This window comes from Heterodontus francisci, chromosome 20 (assembly GCF_036365525.1).
Source record: "Heterodontus francisci isolate sHetFra1 chromosome 20, sHetFra1.hap1, whole genome shotgun sequence".
Classification (NCBI taxonomy): domain Eukaryota; kingdom Metazoa; phylum Chordata; class Chondrichthyes; order Heterodontiformes; family Heterodontidae; genus Heterodontus; species Heterodontus francisci.
This window is the reverse complement of record NC_090390.1, coordinates 78279031-78304057: the sequence shown is the minus strand read 5'-3', so window position 1 is coordinate 78304057 and position 25027 is coordinate 78279031. Positions and strand designations below refer to the sequence as shown.

The 25027-nt window shown below is 45.5% G+C and overlaps 1 protein-coding gene across 6 annotated transcripts in view; it reads right to left on the bottom strand.

Moving 5' to 3' along the window:
- Positions 1-12687, bottom strand: part of LOC137380760 (metal transporter CNNM2-like) — a 263880-nt gene extending 251193 nt beyond the window's left edge. For all 6 annotated transcript variants that reach the window (XM_068053075.1, XM_068053076.1, XM_068053077.1 and 3 more), the window contains exon 1: positions 11049-12687. In XM_068053075.1, coding sequence (XP_067909176.1) covers positions 11049-12450 — 1402 coding nt within the window. In that variant the 5' untranslated portion in view covers positions 12451-12687. The remainder of the gene's footprint in view (positions 1-11048) is intronic.
- Positions 12688-25027: the final 12340 nt, after the last annotated feature.

The following is a 25027-nucleotide window of genomic DNA, read 5'->3' as shown; positions in this document are numbered from 1 at the left end:
GAAAGTAGAGTTGAGGCCACAATCAGATCAGCCATGATCTTATCAAATGGCAGAGTAGGCTCGAGGGACCGAATGGCCTACTCCAGCTCTTAATTCGTATGTTCATAACTGAAGTATATTTTATTGAAAATAAATACCTGACAACTACAGTGGCACTGCTCAAAATATTGACTATGGGAGCTAGCCAACAGGTTCATTTTTTAAGCTATAATTTGAACTACTGTACAATTCCCCTTTTAAGGAACAAACATAACCCACTCACACCTAGTCCTCTACATTCTTAGTTTTTCACTTGCATTTGTAATGTTTAGGATTTCTACTTTAGCCTACATGCAACTGTCTCTACTCACTGCATCTTCAATTATCAAGTTCATCAAATTCCATCTACCAGCAACTTATTACTAACCACTAACGAGGCTCCTTGTTTCAAAACTCTACCATTATTTCAGCAATTTGATTTTAGGGATGCCAAATTTTGGAACTGATCCAACAAATTTTAGTAACATTACCAATCTTTACCTTGCATTTCTCCTCTCCTTTACAACAGAAAGGATGCAGTACTGTCAATCAACTGTGGCTGGCCATTTCACTCGCAACTAAATATATTTTGTCAGAGATGGTTCTTATGATTAATTTACTCAAATGTAAAGATGAGGGATAGGTGCAGCTAAACGGCATTTACATCTGAATCAAGTATTTTGGTGGCCTGCTGAAGCACAGGCCAGATGCAGGGAAAAGCTATTCCTTCATGATCAATAATTTGCCTCATCAGCAAAGTGAATTTGTCCAGTTCTCATACTAGTGGGAAATTCTAAATCTGCAACACAGACAAACTACCGTGATCTACCCAAACTCATTCTGTCTAGGACTTACAGCAAGCCCTTCATCTAAACTAGATATGAACTCTAATACCAATCTAAAACTTTTCTATTAGATGCTATCTCAAAGGCTCAATGGACAACTGCATCAATGCGATGCTGAACTTAATAGGCAGAGATGCTCTGCAGTTTGATTCCCTGTCTGACTTGAGCCAGGATGGCAATAGGAATACTAAAACTGGCTTTAGCATCCTGGGTCTGCCATGGGGGAGCGGGGGTGAAAACGAGTCATCAAACTCCTTATCTACATCAAATGACTGCTATTGGCAGGTGCATGTATGGATATCCGGTAAACACAGAATCAGGCTTGTCTGTGTTTCCCACTCCTTATAATCAACTATTCTGTCAATGCTCATTACCTGGGTCACGTGACTAAAACACCTGTGGAAGATGGAAGAAAGCAGGGTAGAAAATGTTAAAAAAAAATTCAACTGGAAGGAATGTACAATTTTTGTACCACAATCATTTAAATGTCTTCCAAAATCAGTATCAAAAAACATTTCCACTTGCTTTATAATGCACCATGAGACCATACTCAGAGTACTTTATTTGATTCTTATGACATTATAAAAAAAAGCAGTGCACAGAAACAACAAAAATGACATCAAGTGCAAAGCAGATGAACTACAAGTGAAGGCAGCGAAGCACAAGTTCAAGAAAGTTGAGAGGGAACTTCAAAGAGGTATATAAAATATTAACTGGTACAATAAGGCTACCCTAGAATATACTTTCAAAATAGGACAAGACAACATAAATTTTAATAAATGGACAGTTAATTTAGAATGGCTAGTGGAAGGAACTTAATTCAAAGGGTGATAAAATGTCAGGAATAATTTGTCATGCAAGATAATATAGACAAAGACATTAGGAATATTCAAAGTGCAGTTAGATGTCAGGCTGCAACATTTAATGTACTAAAAGGGAATAAACTTCATTTGACTGAATGGCCTTTCCTTGTTCCTGTTAGATTTTCCAACATAACTGGTATAAAGAAGCTATGTAGCTCCCAAAGAAGCAATAAGAACACTATATTATATCTAGTCAGGACAATTACAATAGGGGACAATAAAGAGGGTCAGAATTTAAAGTATCAACATCTTACAGAACAAAATCCCTGCCTAGTAGCAGCTACAAAAATCCTAACCAAAATCTTGGGTGTTGCAAACTGGATTCAGTAGTTCCCTTAATACAAGGGACAGATTTCAGAAGTCATTATCAGACAACTACTTATAGTGTACCACTGCAACGAACATATTCAAATACTAAACCCTGGACACTGAAAGAATTGGACCAGATAGAATTCTTACTTCTCCTGCTCAAGCAATTCAACTTTAGGTGTGAGCCTTGGATCGGTGAGTCGCCCTCCCGCCTCTGAGTCAGCAGGCTCAAGTACCAATCCAGAGAACGTGAGCACATAATCTAGGCTGATACTTCACTACAGCACTGAGGGCACGCTGCACTGTCAGGGTGCCAAATTTTCAACAAGATGTTAAAGCAAGTGACCGTCTTTGCCTCTCTGATGGATGCAAATAATCCCATGGCACTAAGCAAAGAAGAGCAAGAGAGTTCTCCCAGATCCTGGCCGATATTTTATTCCTCAACCAATATCACAAAAAAAATTTATCTGGTCATTTATCTCATTGCTATCTGTGGGACCTTGCTATGTACAAATTGGCACCAGTCTTTCCAACATTACAACACTTCAGTACTTCATTGACCCTAAAGTGCTTTGGGGCATGCTGGGGTGGACAACGGTGTGATATAAATCCTAGCCCTTTCATTTCAAGGGTGAGAACCATACAATGCATCAAAATCAAAGAGACGGTTGCCCACCTCCTTCTGGAATGTGACTTTGCAAAGCAGGTGTGGAAAGAGAAGCAGTGGTTTTTGTCGAGATTCATCCCAAGCAGCTCTGTAACATAGGAGTCTGTGCTCTACGGGCTGTGCCCAGGGACGCACACAGAGATAAACATCAACTGCTGCTGGAGGACTATCAATTCGGTGAAAGACGCCCTTTGGTCTGCCCGAAACTTGCTGGTCTTCCAGCGCAAAGAGTTGCCCACGACCGAATGTTGCAGACTGGCACATTCCAAGGTCCAGGACTACATGCTGAGGGACGCACTAAAGCTTGGGGCAGCCGCAGCAAAGGCTCAATGGGGAAAGACCACTTTGTAAGGTCCCCCCACCAAGCTGAACTGAGGGGCTGGATCCATGGAAAACCCCTCGAACTGTATCCGGAAAATATTTGTTTGCTGTAAAATGTACATGGCATGAAAAACGAAATGGAAGGGTTGTGCGGCAACTCACTCCTGTATTGAAGGAAACTGATCTCCTTTCCACTCTTTGTATTGTTTGACTTGGTGCTGTTTGGAACTGTTTTGTAATGTATTTTTTTTTAAAAAAAACAGATTTTTATGAATAAAGTATATTTTGGAAATAAAAATTTAAAAAATCAGAGTCAAAGCATGTCAGAATCCATGAGGAAAGGCATCATCACCCTCATCTACAAGCGGAAGGGGGAAGAGGGCAGAAATCAGAAATTGGCAGCCCATCTCACTGCTTAATGTAGACTACAAAGATTCTGTCCAAACTCATCGCCAGTCAGGTCAAGTCTGCACTGCAGTTGGTGATTCACCCTGACCAGACCTGTGCTGCACCCGGCAGTAAGATCTCCGATAGTCTCGTGCCACTCAGGGATACAATCGCCTACGTACGGGACGGGGGTGGACACCTGCCTCATCAACTTGGACCAGGAGAAGGCTTTTGGCAGGATATCGCACACGTACATGAGGGGCGTGTTCTCCAAAATGGGGTTTGGGGAGGGAATCTGCAATTGGATCAAACTGCTCTACACAAACATCAGTAGCGCAGTCTCAATCAACGGGTGGGAATCAAAGTTCCCCGATCAAATCTAGTGTCAGACAGGGATGTCCTCTCTCTCCCGTCTTGTCTGTTTGCGGAGTCCATTAGGAAGGATGCGGGCATAAGAGGAGTAACAATCCCAGGCAGCGGAGGCACTCAGGTCAAAGCCTCCCTGTACATGGATGATGTCGCCGTCTTCTGCTTGGATCTGCTGTCCATTCGCAGACTGATGAGTATCTGCGACCAGTTCAAACTGGCCTCCGGAGCCAAAGCAAATCGCGGCAAGAGCGAGGCCATGTTCTTTGGGAAATGGGCCGACTGATCCTATGTCCCCTTCACCGTCAGGTCAGACTACCTGAAGGTGCTGGGGATTAAAGGCATGCTCGATTCTGCAAATGAAACCCGACCCGAGCCCGACAGAACCACATCCGGCCCAAGCCCGACCCAACCAGAGTCCTTTCATTTTTTCCCACACCCAACCCGACCACCGGAATAAAGTTGATTATATTAAAGCGATTGTGCTCTACCTTCAATGGAATCGCTCACTGCAGACTAGTGTGGAGTGTTTCCTGCCTTGACGTCCTGGCTGTCACTGTGTCTGACCCAGCCCGACCAGACCCGGACCTGAACCCGAATGCCAGACCCAGAAAAGCGACCCGAACCGAACCAGACACATGCCATCGGGTCCCGTCGGCTTCGGGTCGGGTAGCCATGCTCTACCGTGGATATAGTTCGGAAGGGCCGGGGTGTGTGCAAAAACCTGGAAGAAGTGAGTAGCCATGATGCACCATAAACTGAGCATGTGAGAGCAGCGTTCTCTCTCCATTGCAGGCAAGAACCTGGTCATCAGGTGCGAGGTGTTCACGTTGTTGCTGTATGTGGCGCAGGTCTGGCCCATACCCATTCCTGCACCACGGCGGTCACCCGAGCCATTTTCCACTTTATCTAGGAGATGCAAAATGACCAGGTAGGGAGGGACACAACGTCATCCTGATGTCCGCCTTCGTGTGTGGCTGCCTGAAGCTGTGCGTAAAGCCCCAATATGCAAACACCAAGTGTCACTACATGCTGAGGTTCTATCTGTCCCCGGTGTTGCGAAGGATGGGTCTGGCACATTGCTGTGGAACACTCCATCCAGTTGGACCGTGCCGTACCACCTATCCTTCGTGGAAAAGTTTGTGCAGACAAACACCTTTGACCACCAATCCATCAGGCAGTGGTCTGCACGGAATGTCAAGGTCCTACAGGTAAAGGAGATGGTGGATCCTGTCGGATAGTTCCCCGAGCAGACTGTCAAAGTCATTTGGCAGAAAGTCTCATCACCAGAACTTTCAAACAAGCACCAAGATGCAGCTTGGCTGGTGGTGAGAAGGGCCCTTCCCGTTAGATCCTTCCTGCACGCCCAGAATCTCACTGCCTCCGCACACTGCCCTCAAGGTGGCTGTGGTGGGGAACAGACTGTTGCCCACCTCCTTCTGGGATGTGCCTTTGCAAAGCAGGTGTGGAAAGAGATGCAGTGGCCAATGTCAAGGTTCATCCCGAGCAGCTCTGTAACACACGACTCTGTGCTCCACGTGCTGCTCCCAGGGACGCACACTGAGATACACATCAACACAGTGAAGGACGCACTTTGGTCTGCCCGAAACTTGCTGGTCTTCAAGAGCAAAGAATTGTCCACAGCCAAGTTTTGCAGACTGGCACATTCCAAGGTCCAGGACTAGATGCGGAGGGACGCACTAAAGCTTGGCACAGCCACCGCAAAGGCTCAATGGGGAAAGGCCATTGTGCAAGGTCCTCCTGCCATAGTACACAGAGGGTTTGGAACCTGTGTAAAACCCCTCGGGCTGTATGCACCAAAATGTTGTTTTTGCTATCTAATGCCAATGTACTTTGCATTTAAAGTGGAATGGCAAGAATTGTGAGGCACTTCATGTTTCTGTATCAAAGAAATCTGCTCTCTATTGTACTTTCCGAAATGTGAAATTTGAACGGTTTTGAACTATTTTGTAATGTATTTTTGCAAATTTTATGAATAAAGTATATTTTCGGAAAAAAAATCTAAATCCATCTTTGATTCTTCTGCTTCAGTGAAAACTAATGGATATGCCTCCACCAGTCTCCTTCTAATCAGGCAAAGATATCCTTGCTCATTACCTCCCTGGCCTCAAGTAGCAACAGACATGCATATGCAGAGTGCAACCTAAAGGAATGCAGCACAATATTATACTCTATGCAGATGACATTACACAATGTGACCAAACTCACCACAGTCCTCCTGAGTAATCAGAATTTGGCTACTTCTTGGACTACAAATGTTACCACTCCATTACAAAACATGGGTGGGTAGATTCTGACTTTCAGACAATCAGTGAAGTGCACAGGCCTATCACCTGTTCAAGCAGCGAAGAGGCTGCCATGAGGTGGCAGGTGGAGGGAAAGCAAGGCAAGGTGTACAGGGTGACGGCCTGCAGTATTTCTGCGGGGCCTCATGAAGCACTACTGCTCCTTCTGGCCTGACAAAAATAAACAAAGACTTACGTGATAGAATCATCTTCAACTGGACAACCAAACGATACCGGATAGAGCATGTAGGACATACACTGCCCCATACTCTTCGAAAATAGCAATCGGTCCTAGGTACATCACAAGACCCTGAATAGCATTTTAAGTGGCTCAAGGAGGTGCTCCAGCCCCTCCCATAGCGGTAGGCCCATGGGAGAATTGCTGCATCCACAACAAAAGCAGAAGTGAGGTGCTATTACTCAGCAATTTTTGTGATGCTACCACCCAGTGTCCAGCAAGCGAGAGGCCCCAAAATCTACCTCAGTCTTTAACCATGACATCCCAGAACTGGCATTTGCACTGACAAAGATAGGTTTCAAATAGCCAAGTATAAGAGTAATGCTCTATACAACGAAACTTCTTTGTCCCCCTCTCTAACATTTTAGTAGAACTGAATGCCTATCTCATACTGGTGAAAGCCAAGATAAAAGATGAACACCTTTTTCTATATACTATGGTAGCAAAGTCCCAGCATAGCTGTTCCAAGATTTTAATAAAATAAATAAATCTCCCAATTCCTTAGAGTAGGGAGAAAGTCAACAATACAACCAGGTCAGCTGAAGCTTCCCAAGCAGGAAGGCACACTGTCACAGCTCAACATAAAATCTTTTGGAGTAGGACAAATGCAGAGCATCACTGCCTAAGAAGAGACTTTTCCACAAAACTTTTGACTAAGTTCTAAAGCAATCATTGCTCTATCAGTCCCGCTGAACGTCCATTTCACAGATTCCCAAAATCATAAATACCTCTTCTCTGGCCTCCTTATCTCGAGAGACAATGGAAAAGCGCCTGGAGGTGGTCAGTGGTTTGTGAAGCAGTGCCTGGACTGGCTATAAAGGCCAATTCTACAGTGACAGGCTCTTCCACAGGTGCTGCAGAGAAATTTGTTTGTCGGGGCTGTTACACAGTTGGCTCTCCCCTTGCGCCTCTGTCTTTTTTCCTGCCAACTACTAAGTCTCTTCGACTCACCACACTATAGCCCCATCTTTATGGCTGCCCGCCAGCTCTGGCGAATGCTGGCAACTGACTCCCACGACTTGTGATCAATGTCACAGGATTTCATGTCGCATTTGCAGACGTCTTTAAAGTGGAGACATGGACGGCCGGTGGGTCTGATACCAGTGGCGAGCTCGCTGTACAACGTGTCCTTGGGGATCCTGCCATCTTCCATGCGGCTCACATGGCCAAGCCATCTCAAGCGCCGCTGACTCAGTAGTGTGTATAAGCTGGGGATGTTGGCCGTCTCGGGGACTTCTTGTTCGTTTTCTTGAGGCTGATGGTTAGGCCAAATTCATTGCAGGCAGCCGCAAACCTGTTGATGAGACTCTGCAGGCACTCTTCAGTGTGAGATGTTAAAGCAGCATCGTCAGCAAAGAGGAGTTCCCTGATGAGGACTTTCCGTACTTTGGACTTCGCTCTAAGACGGGCAAGGTTGAACAACCTGCCCCCTGATCTTGTGTGGAGAAAAATTCCTTCTTCAGAGGACTTGAACGCATGTGAAAGCAGCAGGGAGAAGAAAATCCCAAAAAGTGTGGGTGCGAGAACACAGCCCTGTTTCACGCCACTCAGGATAGGAAAAGGGTCTGATGAGGAGACACCATGTTGAATTGTGCCTTTCATATTGTCATGGAATGAGGTGATGATACTTAGTAGCTTTGGCGGGCATACAATCTTTTCTTGTAGTCTGAAGAGACCACGTCTGCTGACGAGGTCAAAGGCTTTGGTGAGGTCAATGAAAGCAATGTAGAGGGGCATCTGTTGTTCACGGCATTTCTCCTGTATCTGACGAAGGGAGAACAGCATGTCAACGGTCGATCTCTCTGCGCAAAAGCCACACTGTGCCGCAGGGTTGACGCGCTCGGCCAGCTTCTGGAGCCTGTTTAGAGCAACTCGAGCAAAGTCTTTCCCCACTATGCTGAGCAGGGAGATTCCACGGTAGTTGTTGCAGCCACCGCGGTCACCTTTGTTTTTATAGAGGGTGATGATATTGGCATCGCGCATGTCCTGGGGTACTGCTCCCTCGTCCCAGCACAGGCATAGCAGTTCATGTAGTGCTGAGAGTATAGCAGGCTTGGCACTCTTGATTATTTCAGGGGTAATGCTGTCCTTCCCAGGGGCTTTTCCGCTGGCTAGAGAATCAATGGCATCACTGAGTTCCGACTTTGTTGGCTGTATGTCCAGCTCATCCATGACTGGTAGAGGCTGGGCTGCATTGAGGGCAGTCTCAGTGACAACATTCTCCCTGGAGTACAGTTCTAGGTAGTGCTCAACCCAGCGGTCCATTTGTTTGCGTTGGTCTTAGTATCATTAAAACCGACGATCTGAAGATAGACCCTGTCTCACTCAAGACAGACTTGATTGTCAGTCCAATGTGGCACAACTGTAAGCTTCTAGAATTGCTCCCTAATTCAGTGCCTGACATAAAATATGTTGCAATGAGCTGGAAAAGATTCATCAGTGCCAGTTCATTACTTTTCAGTAGCTGGTCAACAAATCCTAAACTGTATTAACAGCGTTTTCCTACCAACTTCAGGTCCAGCATTACTTCCAAGACCCTACTATACTCCAAGTGCACAGAAACAATTTTGAAATCAGTGATACCACAGAAGTAAGCAAATAAATATACAAATAGCAGACAGTCTATGCAACTTATGGAATTAATAAGATGGGCAACCTATTAATGAGCTCTCGCTGGGCCAAGGGCAAGCAAGCATAGGTGTCAGTCACGCCAAAGTACTTCTTACTTCAACTCACAAGTCGTCACTGCAGGAAGATCCCAAGCTATGCCATAACCAGCCCCTCACATAACACACTTATAGGTCACATGCCAGTCAAAGCTGGTAAAACATAATCTCCATCCACAGCTTCAGTAGCACGAGGTATCGACCCAAGTAGACAGTTCACCCGCCTCTGCTCTGTTCACAAAACCTCCCTAGCCCTTATTGGTCTAGAGCCAATAAGCAAACATGAGGTCCCAACAGCCCAAAGCCAAAACATTACTAGAAACCAAATGCTGCTCAAATTCCACCCACTGCCCCATGCTTGATTTAAGCAAGGAAAAATCCTGACCCCATTAATGCGTAATTCTATTCAATGTTACACATCTGAAGAACCTCAATGTACATAACTATTTACAAGTATTCTGATCAATAATATAGTTAAAAGTTTTAGACAACTCAAAGGAAGCCTTAAAAATATAGATGGAAAGACAGAAAGAAAGTCACCTGAATTGCAGTGTAGGAAAAGATTAAATATATTAAAGTCCTTTCAAAGAAATGGGTTAAACTTCACCAATTACACTCGAACATTTATGCAATATCAGTCAAAGAATGTTGCAAAACTACATTTTTTTGGGCACATGAATAAAACTGGTAGCTGATTCTTCTAACAAGTTTGATGTTTTTTCTCAAAAGTACATTTTAGTATAATACTCACAGCAATGTATTTTCTTAATAAAGGATGCAAATAGGAGTGTCACTCACATAAGGACACAAACAAGCTGCCTGGGATACATGTTCTTTACAATCTATATGCACATTTTTACACTGCTTTCACACAAGTCAATTTCTCCATTCATTTCAGCAAGGAAGGGAGACACAGATTTCAAATTCTGTTCTCTTTTACTGCTGCACCAACTCATTCCCCTGCTCACATCACTAAACACAGGCCTAACGTATCTCCAATTCTCATTAAGAGACATGATAGATATAAGCCTCAATGCAATGGCAATCGGCAACAAAATTTTGGAAATTATATTTTGGAAATTTCAGTCACTCCTGTCCAAAAGGACTAAGTATCCTGACATGTTCAGTGTGCTACTGGGATTGGAATTTAAATGTAATTTGCCTTGGACACATGCACTTTTCCACATAGCACATGGATTACAACCAGCAAGAAAATAAATCCTGCTCGACACATCCATCATTCACAAATATTTTTGTTACAGATTACAATTTTGAAAACGAACAAATGCAATTTTAAATACATTTGCGAAACAAAGTTTAGTAAGCTTGGCAAAAAGTTGTAGCAAGACCATAACTGAACCAATGAAGTGGGACAAAACTGACACCATATTCTCACTACATTATACTTATATCCACATGTATTGAACTTTAAAAGTAGACTGTTCCTAAAATGTTGGCAAACTAGTGACATGTCAGATTGCAGTCTCTAGTTGAGTCCCTACATTCTTGTATGCAATTCGACAACCAATGGGTTAATAAATGTCATACAGCCATACATTTCTGACAACCCTCAGATTTAAAAACAGTTTACTTAATATGAACTGTGGTGCCGAGCACCCAAGAAAATCTAGCTGTAACGATATCAACTAGTGGGGTTGACAAAAATTCCATAACCTAGCTTTCTTCCTGGGAAAAACACCACCATTCTGCAGGAATTATCCTCAACCCTTTTTACATTTCTGCCACTGTCGAAACATAACCTTCGTTCATGGGGAAAAAAATACTATAGCAGGAGTAAGCAACCTTATGAATCGGGTGACAGCTTTTAGCTGTACATCAGGAGAAAATGGGAGTGTCCACAAAACATTTACAGGTAACATACTTGCATAAATATGCAAATGAACCATTATACTATAACTGTTTTAAGACGTGCAAGAATCTGGCGTTTGGTTACATAGAATAACTAGTATAGGTTCGCAACATAAAGTCATTCGAAAAGAAACGTACAAACAAAATGAATGACGAGAGCAGCAAGGGGAAAAAATGATCTGTATTATCCCACCTTTTTTAAACTCCTCCAGCATTGCATCCAGCTTCGTGTCGTTAAAAACAAAATGCAAGGGGTGGTTGTAAAATTTGGTGATGGTTTTCAGAGGCGTGCAGTCGTCAGGGTCCACAAATGCCAAGTCCTTCACGAACAGCAGATCAACGATGTTTGACCGCTCGCCTTCATAGACGGGAATCCTAGTGTACCCGCTCTCCATTATCTCAGACATGGTGGTAAAATCCAAGATCGCATCGCAAGTGATCATGAAACAATCCCTCAGAGGGGTCATCACGTCTTCCACCGTTTTAGTCCTGAGCTCAAGGGCACCCTGGATAATATTCAACTCTTCCTTCACCAGGTCGTTGTAGGGGTCGGTGACCCGCAGCATCTCCAGCAGCTTCTCGCGGTTGTACACGGTGCCAATCTCCTGGCCCAGGATGACATCCAAGAGCCGACTGACTGGGTAAGAGGCCGGGAAGGTCAGCAGCATGAAAAACTTGGTCAGCACGATGGTGGTGGCGCCCACGGCCAACCCGTGGCGGGAGCAGATGGCCTGCGGCACAATCTCGCCGAAGATCACGATGCCGATGGTGGACACCGCAACGGCCACCACCCCGGAGCCGGCGATGTCGTCCAGCAGGATTGTCAAGGTGGTGTTGACCAGCACGTTGCCCAGCAGCAGGGAGCAGAGCAGGTAGTTGCCCTGTCGGCGGACCGGCTCAATGCGCTTGGCATAGTTCTTCTCCTTCTCGGTGCCGCAGTTTTGCACGATGCGCAGCTCCATGGGGTCCAGCGCCATCAGCCCCAGGTTCAAGCCGCTGAACATGCCCGAGAGGCAGAGCAGGACCGAAATGAAGATGACCTGCAGCCAGAAGGGCATCAGGAACTTCCTCTCCTCCACCACCACAACCATGGTGTCCTCGGTGTCGTGGTAAAGCCAGTCGGCTTGGCCCGCCGAGCCCGGCTCCGGCGCCTTGGCGGCCGTGCACAGGTAGTAGGCTTTGCTCTTCTCGGTTTTGCGCAGCGGCTTCACCTCCATCTCGATCACGCCGGTGCTCCGGCGGCTCACCGCGACGCCCGGCAGCACCACGATGTCCGAGGTGCGCACCCCGCACGGGTCGAAGCCGGCGTCGGCGGCCGTGCGCCGGTGCTCGGTGAAGCCGATGCGGCTCCAGGTGCTGTTGTCGATGCGCTGCCCGTACAGCCGCAGCCGGACCCGTGTCCGCTCGCTGACCCGCAGCACGCCGCCTTCCATGCCCGTCACGTCGTCCGTGTCCTCCAGCCTCAGGCCGATGATGACGGTGTCGCCCTCCTCGGCGGCCGCCTCGCAAGGCGAGGAAAGGCTCAGGAAGAAGCAGCAAGCGCTGAAGGCGGACAGGGTGAAGAAGCCGACCCGGCGGCTGCTGCACGCCGCCATGTTTGTAATGGAAATGGAGGTTGTCCCCCCCTCAGGAAAAATATATAATTAATTTTCTCTTTAAAAACAGGAAAGAGGGATATAAACGGGGATCATATCCAATAATAAGTGGCTTTCATTCCCCTCTCTGCATTTTCTGTCCCTTTTTGCACAGACATAATACACTTTTTATATTTTTCCAAGCCAGTCACATAACTTTCCCCCTCCCTCAGCGCCTGCTCGCGCTCCCTCTGGCTTTCAACCCGCTCGCGCTCTGACTCAAATTCAGAGCGAACGCCAGCGCGAGATCCCGCCTCGCCACCTAGCCCCGCCCCGCTGGCTCACCTACCTTTTAACTGACAAGGCACTGCAGCCACCGAGAAGGGGGAGGAGGAAACGCCAACCAATCGAAATGGGCGAAGGGGGCGGGTCGTTCCCGGACGGCAAATCAAAGGCCAGAAGCCCGCGTCATCTTTTTTCTCGACGCACGTGGGGTCCCCGCCCACAAAGCCGGCCGATTTTCGTGACAGCTCGAATTCCGATTGGGTGCAGTCAACGGGCACGTGACGCGGCTGGACCGACACTCGGCAATACACCGCGGGGCTCGGGGCAGCCAATGAGAGAGGCAGACGCTGGGCGGAGTTTATCGACCGCGGCCAATCGGCGCATGTTTTCCTTTTTGTAGCAAGGAGCTTGTGTCACAGAGCGTCAATGTGCATGTGCGTACGTACCTGTCAAGCGAAGGAGAGCATATCTCATCCTTTCACTTTTTTACGGCAGTAATGTTATTAAACAAACCGCTAAAACAAAACTTGTTCCATTTTTTAATACAGAATTTAAACTTGTAAGGAACAGTCAGTTTTTTTTTTAAAGTTGTCTATTTTAGCCCTCCAGAATATAAGATGTAATGTGCCAACTCCTGGTTTAATTTTTTTATGGAGTAGGAATGCATAGTTAGTAGAATAATATTTTTCGAAGCAAAATCGCTTTTCCGTGAGAATTTAATGCATCTTTGTCCAACGTTTGACAAACAAAAAAAAAAATCTGTTTTTCAATACGTGCTCCCATTTAAGACTGAGATGAGTAGAATTTTTCTTTTTCACCGAGGGTTTGTGAGTCTGTGGAACTCTCCTACCCAGAGAGTGGTGGAGGCAGGGTCATTGAGTGTTTTTAAGGCAGAGGTAGACAGATTCTTGACAAACATGGGAGTTAAAGGGAATAAAAGCAAAATACTGCGGATGCTGGAAATCTGAAATAAAAACAAGAAATGCTGGAATCACTCAGCAGGTCTGGCAGCATCTGTGGAAAGAGAAGCAGAGTTAACGTTTCGGGTCACTGACCAGAAACGTTAACTCTGCTTCTCGTTCCACAGATGCTGCCAGACCTGCTGAGTGATTCCAGCATTTCTTGTTTTTATTTCAGATGTATTTTGGGAGTTAAAGGGTATTGGGGGTAGGCAGGAAAGTGGAGTTGAGTCGACAAACAGATCAGCCATGGTTTTATAGAATGGCAGAGCAGGCTTGAGGGCCTGAATAACCTACTCCTGCTCCTAGTTCTATTGCTCTTTTAATTAACAACTTGTATTTATAGAGCACCTTTAACATAGGAAAATATCCAAGACGACAGCATAATCAGACGAAAACTGATACTGAGGCAAAGAAGGAGATATTAGAAGGGGTGACTAAAAGCACGGTCAAAGAGGTAGGGTTTAAATAAGGTCATAAAGGAGGAGAGAGGATGGAGGCAGGATGGTTTAGGGATGAAATTACAGAGCGTGGGATCTAGACTGCTGTAGGCACGGCTAACAATGATGGATTGAAGGGAATGCTCCACTGTGCTGCAGAAGACTCCTCGTGGGGCATAGTGTAGGGATCCCTAGACCAGTGAAGACATCTGAACCTCTGCTTCAGCATCCCTATAATGTGGACAATAATGTTGCTGATGGTCCCCTGGCTTTGATTATACCTGTGTTGCTCAAGCATGATGAGGTTGCGGAGTGGTGTGATGAGCCATATGTGGAGGAGATATCTTTTGTACCCCAGTTGCCATCATGCCACACTCCTGGCAGGATCAAATAGTAGGGGTTGGTAGACTGTCACAAGATAAATGCATCGTGTCAGCTACCTGGGTAGCTTACACAAACCTGCATGATCCTGTTTCTGTGATCAGACACTACTCGGATATTAATGGAGTGGTAATTTTTCTATTGATGAATGCTGATGGCTAGTGTTCTGGTGCCCTGATGACAATGTGTGTGCAGTCAATGACACACTGGCTGTGAGGGAAAACAGCCACTGCTGCAAATCGCTGAGCTCTCATATTGACTGAGGAGGTCAATGGGGAAGGTGGTGTACTGGTTAGCCCTGGCTTAATGCTGTAGACGGGGAAATGCAGCTAATGTCCCCACTAGCAAACTGGAAGGAGCTCATGACAAAGAAATTAAGGACTGTAGTGATGTTAACAGCCACTGGCAAAGCAAGACCCTTTGGCCCAGCAAGCAGCTGGTCCTCCTGCAGGAGAAGTTCCTGGAAAAGTACTGTCTCCTGAGGCATTCGTGTCTAGATAGATCCAAGGAAGTGGATACTTGGCCTGTATACTCTGTGTGCTGGGTATGGCCTCCTGCATGCAGCCTCCCTCATCTTCTGTTAGATGCAGTTGCTGCTGGTGCTGATTGCTGATGCTGATATGCCTCTTCCTCCAACTGTTCCTCCATCCAAATAAAACTGATAATAATTGTTCTATTCCAGATAGCCAGGTGGTGAAGGATAAAACTGGAGCCTAATCTTTACACATTCTATAAACTTTCATTAACAGAGCTACACATTACAGGGGTGGTGGTGGCATAGCGATTATGTCACTGGACTAGAAATCAAGAGGCCTAGGCTAATGTTCTGGGGACATGGGTTCGAATCCCACTAGGGCAGATGGTGAATTTTGAATTCAGTTAATAAAGCTGGAATTAAAAGCTCATCTAATGGTGACCATTGTTGATTGTTATAAAAACACATCCTTCCTTTAGGGAAGGAAGTCTGCCATCCTTATATGGTCTGGCCTACATGTGACTCCAGAACTCCAGACCCATAGCAATGTGGTTGATTCTTAAATGGCTTAGCAAGCCACTCAGTTGTATCAAACCACTACAAAACCCGGCACTGAGCTAGGCGCTGGAAATAAAAACGACAAACTCAGCCCTAACGACCCTACAAAGTCTTCCTTACTAACATCTGGGGGCTTGTGCCAAAATTATGAGAGCTGTCCCACAGACTAGTCAAGCAACAGCCTGACATAGTCATACTCACAGAATCATACCTTACAGACAATGTCCCTGACACCACCATCACCATCCCTGGGTATGTCCTGTCCCAACCCTCCTGCTGATTACCACCTACCACCAGCCACCCCACCCCCCACCTCGGTTGATCAGTTCTTTTCCATGAGAAAGTTGCAAAGACACCAGTGGGATTTGGAGAGGCTAAGCTAGTAGGCAGAAATTTGGCAGATGGAATACAATGTGGAGAAATGTGAGGTTATCCACTTTGATAGTAAAAACAGAAATACAGAGTATTTCTTAAATGGTGAGAGGCTGGGAAGTGTTGAACTTCAAAGGGATTGGGTGTCCTTGTTCATGAGTCACTGAAAGCTAACATGCTGGTACAGCAAGTAATTAAGATGGCAAATAGTATCTTGGCCTTTATTACAAGGGGATTTGAGTACAGGAGTAAAGATATCTTTCTGCAATTATATAGAGCCTTGGTGAGACTGCACCTGGAGTATTGTGTCCAGTTTTGGTCTCCTTACCTAAGGAAAGATATACTTGCCATCGAGAGAGTGCAACGAAGGCTCACCAAACTAATTACTGGGATGGAGGGATTGTCCTATGAGGAAAGATTAAATAGACTGGACATTTATTCTCTGGAATTTAGAAGAATGAGAGGTGATCGCATTTAAACATACAAAATTCTTACAGCGCTCAACAGGGTTGATACAGGAAGGATGTTACCCCTGGCTGGGGAGTCTAGAACCAAATGATACAGTCTCATAACAAGGGAGAGGCCATTTAGGACTGAGATGAGGAGGAATTTCTTCACTCAGACGGTGCTGAATCTTTGGAATTCTCTACCCCAGAGGGCTGTGGAGGCTCCATCATTGTGTATGTTCAAGACTCAGATCGATAGATTTCTACATATTAAAAACATCAAGGGTTACGGGGATAGTGCAGGAAAATGGTGTTGAAGTAGATGATCAGCCATGATTGAATGGCGGAGCGGGCTCAAAGGGCTGAATGGTCTACTCCTGCTCCTATTTCTTATGTTCTTATGTTGAACACCAATTGGAAGAAGCACTAAGGGTAGCAAGGGCACAGAATGTACTCTGGGTGGGGAACCTCAATGTCCATCACCAAGAGTGGCTTGGTAGCACCACTACTGGTTGGGTCCTAAAGGACAGAGCTGCTAGACTGAGTCTGTGGCAGGTGGTGAGGGAACCAACTTGACCTTGTCCTCACAGACGCACCTGTCCATGCCTGTATTGGTTGGAGTGAACACCGCACAGTCCTTGAGGAGACAAAGTCCCGTCTTCACATTGAGGATACCCTCTATCGTGTTGTGTGGCACTATCACCGTGCTAAATGGGATAGATTTCCAACAGATCTAGCAACTCAAAATTGGATATCCATGAGGCGCTGTGGGCCATCAGCAGCAGCAGAATTATATTCAATCACAATCTGTAACCTCATGGCCCAGCATATCCCCCACTCTATCATTACGATCAAGCTGGGGGACCAACCCTGGTTCAATGAAAGTGCAGGAGGGAATGCCAGGAGCAGCACCAGGCATACCTCAAAATGAGGTGGCAGCCTGGTGAAGCTACAACACAGGACTACCTGCATGCCAAACAGCGTAAGCAGCATGCGATAGACAGGGCTGAGCAATCCCACAACCAATGGATCTAAGCTCTACGGTCCTGCCACATCCAGTCGCGAATGGTGGTGAACAGTTAAAAAACTGACACGAGGAGGAGACTGCACAAATATCCCCATCCTCAATGATGGGGGAGCCCAGCACATCAGTGCAAAAAATAAAGCTGAAGCATTTGCATCCATCTTCAATCAGAAGTGGATGATCCATCTCGGCCTCATCCTGAGATCCCTCGCATCACAGATGCCAGTCTTCAGCCAATCCGATTCACTCCACGTGATATCAAGAAACAGCTGAAGGCACTGGATACTGCAAAGGCTATGGGCCCTGACAACATTCCGACAATAGTACTGAAGACCTGTGTTCCAGAACTAGCCATGCCCCTAGCTAAGATGTTCCAGTACGACTACAACACTGGCATCTACCCGGAAATGTGGGACAACTCCAACCCAGCCAATTACCACCCTATCAGTCGACTGTTGATCAGCAAAGTGATGGAAGGGGTCATCAATGGTGCTGTCAAGCAGCACTTGCTCAGCAATAACCTGCTCAGTCTGGGTTCCACCAGGGCTACTCAGCTCCTGACCTCATTACAGCTTTGGTCCAAACATGGATAAAAGAGCTGAACTCTAGAGGTGAGGTGACATCAAGGCAGCATTTGACTGCTTATGGCATCAAGGAGCCATGGCAAAACTGGAGTCAATGGGAATCAGGGGGATAACCGTCCACAGGTTGGAGTCATACCGAGCACAAAGAAAGATGGTTGTGGTTAGACATAGGCACAGAGAGATACAGCACTGAAACAGGTCCTTCAGCCCACTGAGTCTGTGCTGACCATCAACCACCCATTTATACTAATGCTACATTAATCCCATATTCCCTACCACATCCCCACGTTACCTGAATTCTCCTACCTACACTAGGGGCAATTTTACAATGATCAATTTACCTATCAATCTGCAAATCTTTGGCTGTGGGAGGAAACCAGAGCACCCAACAGAAACCCACACAGTCACAGGGAGAACCTGCAAACTCCACACAGGCAGTACCCAGAACTGAACCCAGGTCACTGGAGCTGTGAGGCTGCGGTGCTAACCACTGCACCACTGTGTGGTTGTTGGAAGTCAATCATCTCAGTCCCAAGACATCACTGCAGGAGTTCCTCAGGGTAGTGTCCAGGGCCCAACTATCTTCAGCTGCTTCACAATGACCTTCCCTCCATCATAAGGTCTGAATGAGGATATTCGCTGAGGATTGCACAATGTTCAGCACCATTCTAACTCCTCAGATACTGAAGCGGCCCATGTTGACATGCAGCAAGACCTGGACAACATCCAGGCTTGGGCTGATAAGTGGCAAGTAACTTTCGCGCCACACAAGTGCCAGGCAGTGACCATCTCAACCAAGGGAGAATCTAACCATCACTCCTTGATGTTCAATGGCATTACCATTGCTGAATTCCCCACTATTAACATCCTGTAGGTTACCATTGACCAGAAACTGAACTGGACCAGCCACATAAATACTGTGGCTACAAGAGCAGGTCAGAGGCTAGAAATTCTGCAGTGAGTAACTCACCTCCTGACTCCCCAATGCCTGTCCACCATCTACAAGGCACAAGTCACCTTCAACATTCACTCCCTTCACCACCAACGCACAGTGGCAGCAGTGTGTACCATCTACAAGATGCACTGCAGCAACTCACCAAAGCTCCTTCAACAGCATCTTCCAAACCCACAACCTCTACCACCTAGAAGGACAAGGGCAGCAGATGCATGGGAACACCACCACCTGCAAGATCCCCTCCAAGTCACACACCATCCTGACTTGGAACTATATCGCCATTCCTTCACTGTCGCTGGGTCAAAATCCAAGAACTCCCTTCCTAACAGCACTGTAGGTGTACCTACACCCCAAGGACTGCAGCGGTTCAAGAAGGCAACTCACCACCACCTTCGCAAGGGCAATTAGAGGTTGGCAATAAATGCTGGCATAGCCAGCAATGCCCACATCCCATGAACAAATAAAAAACAAACAAACATGCACCTCCAAACCCAACAACCACAGTTTCAATCTGCTCCTACATATAGGCGCACAAGTGAATCCGCCTGAATAGAGTTAAACAATTAATTAACATACAATTAACAATAATAATGCCCGTTATAAGAAGGTAAAGCTTACTGAAAGTAATAAGGCAGAAAAAGTGAGAAAGAAGCAATCTGGAAGCTGGAACCATATGCAAATGGAATTTAAGAACCTCTGATCCAACTACATGCCCCTTTAAATACTGTTTCAATGTCTCTGATAGACCAATCATGCTAGGTTTTACTGGTTGGGCATTGGACGAGACTTTTGCCATTTGGCGTTAGAAATGCATTGGGGTCCTCATTGTGTCATAGGACCCTGATTTTAATAAATTCATGAGGCCCCCCCACTTTAGTGAGGAAGTGGGTGTTTGGAAATGGGGTGGGACTTGGAAAGAGTGCAGGAGTTGAGGATGGATTTTCTCGGGAGAGCAGTGTTGACTGCAGTTTTGAAATGGAAAATGGCGCCTCTGGAATGCAAGTAGAGAACGTTGGCACTAGGCCAACAAAAATGAAGTGAATGGCCAGGAATTGGGTTTGAGGGTTGCCATTACGTCTAATGAAGGGAATAGAATAAGAGCCAAGAGTAAACTATTACAATATCACAAAAACTATTTAAGATTCCTCACTTGTCACAACATTTCAAGATATCTATAAAGCTCAAAGGAAAATCTCATTGCTACATTAAATATCTTTGGAATCTCTTTAGATACACAGCTCCAGGCTCTCCAATGATTTAATAAATTTATCCGGTGAATAGCTGACTCCTACAGATGATATTGTTCCCAGGTGTCATTCCCAGTTGTTGTTGAGTTGGCTGAGGTCAGCCAAGGCAATATTTGAGATGCTACAATTGGTTTCAGCACTCTTGTTTCTGGGAAAGATAAATCTGCCACAGACTATGCTCAAGTTCACTATAACGATTGGAGGTTTGTGTTTGTGCAGTTGGGTAACGACAGAATCTAGCTTTGCTGTGATCCCCTCCAATATAGAACAGCCAGCCAGCAGTAACCGTCTAGACTCGTACATGAATATGTTTACTGGAGTGAGGTCACAGAGGCTGCCAATTACCTGGAATCCAGCACAGAGTCAACTCCTTCAAAAGGACAGGAGAGAGAAAATCAGCAAGAAAAAAGGAATAAAACAAATGCACATCTTCAAGTGGTGAAGGTACTCAAAGGTTTTGAAAATATTGGCCATTTGGTAGTTTTTCCAATATATTGCGCAAAGTATTTTCAAACTCCTGAAGGAATGAATGATCTCCAGATGATAGTTAGGTGTAGTACAGGGAATTGGATTTTTCACACCCTCCTCCCCAATCTGAAAGATAAATCTGCAGGTTCTTAAGCTAACCTTATGCTTGGACCGGAGCAGCGGCAGCTTGGACCAGAATAGCAGCAGTCGGCGGTGGACCTGGGAGGAGGCGGATCCGGACCTGAGGAAATAAAGAGCAGGGCTCGAAGCCCTTACCTACCTTGGACCGGAGCAGCGGCAGTCGGTGGGCTCTCTCGCTGTGTTGGCACGCGCTGAGTTTCAAAAGAGGAAAAAAAACTACAAGTGGCATCACGGGAGACTTGTAAGCTGATTCATTGGTAAGTAACAGCTGTTATTACCTGTATATAGCTTAAAAATCAGGGGGGATAAAGTTTTTTTTTTAAACCCTCAACCTTGTAAATGATAAGGTTAGTACTACTAAGGTTTTGTTTTAATTAGTGTAATTTATGAATAATTACTGATTAGAATAGTGCTGTTTGGACACAGTGAGGCTGTGAGTTGTGTGTGAGGGATTTTACTGACTAGGGGAAGCGGGGCACAAGGAAGCAGCTGATTGGTAAGTAGGTTCAGGTGAGTTTTTCTACTTTTTCTACTGTTTATACGACTGCAGTCCGTTAACTTCAAAAGTAAAGGTAAGGACTTTAGATTGTAGTGGGTAGTGTTTGGAGTAGAACAAGGCCCCCAGCGTAATTAGTATTTTTTAATTAAAGGGAGTAACTAAGTAAAGGTAAGTCATGGCAAGAGAGCTCGCACCCGTGATATGCTCCTCCTGCGCTATGTGGGAAGTCATGTGTACAGGAAGTGTATCCATCTGCAGCTACTGGCTACCTGCATTACAGAGCTGGAGCTGTGGGTGGATTCACTGTGGAGTATCCACGATGCTGAGATTGTCACGGATAGCACGTTTAGCAAGGTGGTCACACTGCAGACAAATGCTGCAAAGGCAGAAAGGGAATAGGTGGCCACCAGGAAGAGTAGAGGAAGGCAGGTAGTGCAGGAGTCCCTTGTGGCCATCCTGCTCTCTAACAGATATACCGCTTTGGATATTGTTGAGGCAGATGGCTCAGGGGAAAGCAGCAAGAGCCGAATTCATGGCACCATGGGTGGCTCTGCTGCACAGGAGGGGAGGAAGAAGAGTGGCAGGACTATAGTGATAGTGGATTCAATCATAAGGGGAACAGACAGGCATTTCTGCACCCGCAAAAGAGACTCCTGGATGGTATGTTGCCTCCCTGGTGCTCAGGTCAAGGATGTCTCTGAGCAGCTGCAGGGCATTCTGAGGGGGGAGGGCAACCAGCCAGTTGTCGTGGTACATATCGGTACCAACGACATAGGTAAAAAAAGGGAGAAGTCCTACAAGCTGAATATAGGGAGTTAAGACGTAAATTAAAAAGTAAGACCTCAAAGGTAGTAATCTTAGGATTACTACCAGTGCCACATGCTAGTGAGAGCAGAAATAGCAGGATATATTAGATGACTATGTGGCTGGAGAAATGGTGTAGGGGGAAGGGATTCAGAATCCTGGGACATTGGGACCGGTTCTGGGGAAGGTGGGACCAGTACAAGCTGGACGTGTTGCATTTGGGCAGGACCAGGACCAATTTCCTTGGGGGGGGGGTGGTATTTGCCAGTACTGTCGGGGAGGGTTTAAACTAGAATGGCAGGGGGATGGGAATCTGAGCAGGGAGACAGAGGAGGGGGAAACAAGGATAGAAATGAAAGACAGAAAGGTAAGAAGCAAAAGTGGAAGGCAGAGAAAACAAGGGCGAGAAACAAATGAGACCATAGTGCAAAATAAAGCTAATTTGACTAACAATGTTAAAAAGACAAGTTGAAAGGCATTGTTTCTTAATGCGCAGAGCATTTGCAATAAGGTAGATGAATTAACAGCACTAATAGATATAAACAGTTATGATATAGTTGCGATTACAGAGACATGGCTGCAGGGTGACCAAGGATGGGAACTGAACATCCAAGGGTATTCAATATTTAGGAAGGACAGGCAAAAAGGGAAAGGAGGTGGGGTAGCGTTGTTAGTAAAGGAGGAAATCAATGCAGTAGTGAGGAACGATATTGGCTCGGAAAATCATGATGTGGAATCTGTATGGGTGGAGCTAAGAAACACCAAGAGCAGAAAACATTGGTGGGCGTTGTCTATAGGCCCCCAAACTGTAGTGGAGATGTAAGGGATGGCATTAAACAGGAAATTAGAGATGCATGCAATAAGGGTACAACTGTAATCATGGGTGACTTTAATCTACATATAGATTGATAAAACCAAATTAGCAATAATACTGTGGAGGAAGATTTCCTGGAGTGTGTAGGTGACTTTTTTTTAGACCAATACATTGAGGAACCAACTAGAGAACAGGTTATTCTAGACTGGGTATTGTGTAATGAGAAAGGATTAATTAACAATCTTCTTGTGCGGGGTCCCTCGGGGGGGAGCAGCCATAACATGATAGAATTCTTCATTAAGATGGAGAGTGAAGTAGTTGAATCCGAAACTAGGGTCCTGAATCTAAATAAAGGAAACTACGAAGGTATGAGGCACGAGTTGGCTCTGGTAGATTGGGGAACTTTACTAAAAGGGTTGACGGTGGATAGGCAATGGATAATATTTAAAGAACGTGTGTCTGAATTGCAACAATTATTCATTCCTATCTGGCGCAAAAATAAAACCGGAAAGGTGGTTCAACCGTGGCTTACAAAAGAAATTAGGGATAGTATTAGAAACAAAGAGGAAAAATCCAGAAAAAGCAGCAAGTCAGAGGATTGGGAGCAGTTTAGAATTCAGTAAAGGAGGACAAAGAGGTTGATTATGTGGGGGAAAATAGAGTATGAGAGTAAACTTGCGGAGAACATAATAACTGACTGTAAAATCTTCTAGAAATCTGTGAAGAGAAAAAGATTAGTGAAGACAAATGTAGGTCCCTTACAGTCAGAAAGGGGGGAAATTATAATGGGGAACAAAGAAATGGCAGAACAATTAAACACATACTTTGGTTCTGTCTTCACAAAGGAGGACACAAATAACCTCCCAGAAATGTTAGGGAACCAAGGGTCTAATGAGATGGAGGAACTGAAGGAAATCAGTATTAGTAAAAAAAAGTGCTAAGGAAATTAATGGGGTTAAAGGCTGACAAATCCCCAGGGCCTGATAATCTACATCCCAGAGTACTAAAGGAAGTGGCCCTGGAAATAATGGATGCATTGGTGGTCATCTTCCAAAATTCTATAGACTCTGGAGCAGTTCCTACAGATTGAAGGGTGGCAAATGTAACCCCACTATTTAAAAAAGGAGGGAGAGAAAAAACAGGGAATTACAGACCAGTTAGCCTTACATCTGTAGTGGGGAAAATGCTACAATCTATTATAAAGGATGTGATAGCAAAACAGCTGGAAAGCATAAAAGAGATTGGACAAAGTCAGCAAGGGTTTACGAAATGGAAATCATGCTTAACAAATAACTGGAGTTTTTTGAGGATGTAACAAGTAGAATAGATAAGGGAGAACCAGTGGATGTGGTGTATTTGAATTTTCAGAAGGCTTTTGATAAGGTCCCACATAAGAGGTTAGTGTGCAAGATTAGAGCACATGGAATTGGGGGTAATATACTGGCATGGATTGAGAATTGGTTGACAGACAGGAAACAGAGAGTAGGAATAAACGGGTCTTTTTCCGGGTGGCAGGCAGTGACTAGTGGGGTACTGCAAGGATCAGTGCTTGGGCCCCAACTATTCACGATATATATTAATGACTTGGGTGAGGGAACTAAATGTAGCATTTCCAAGTTTGCAGATGACACAAAGCTAGGGGGAATGTGAGCTAAGAAGAGGATGCAAAGAGGCTCCAATGTGATTTGGACAAGTTGGGTGAGTGGGCAAATGCATGGCAGGTGCAGTATAACGTGGATAAATGTGAGGTTATCCAGTTTGGTTGTGAAAACAGAAAAGCAGATTATTATCTGAATGGTGATAGATTGGGAAAGGGAGAGTTGCAACGAGACCTGGGTGTCCTTGTACACCAGTCGCTGAAAGGAATCATTCAGGTGCAGCAAGCAGTTAGGAAGACGAATGGTATGTTGGCCTTCATTGCAAGAGGATTTGAGTTCAGGAGCAAGGATGTCTTACTGCAGTTATACAGGGCCTTAGTGAGACCACATCTGGAATATTGTGTGCAGTTTTGGTCTCCTTATCTGAGGAAGGATGTTCTTGCCATGGAGGGAGTGCAAAGATGATTTACTAGGCTGATTCCTGGGATGGCAGGATTGATGTAAGAGGAGAGATTGTGTCGACTAGACCTATATTCACTAGGGTTTAG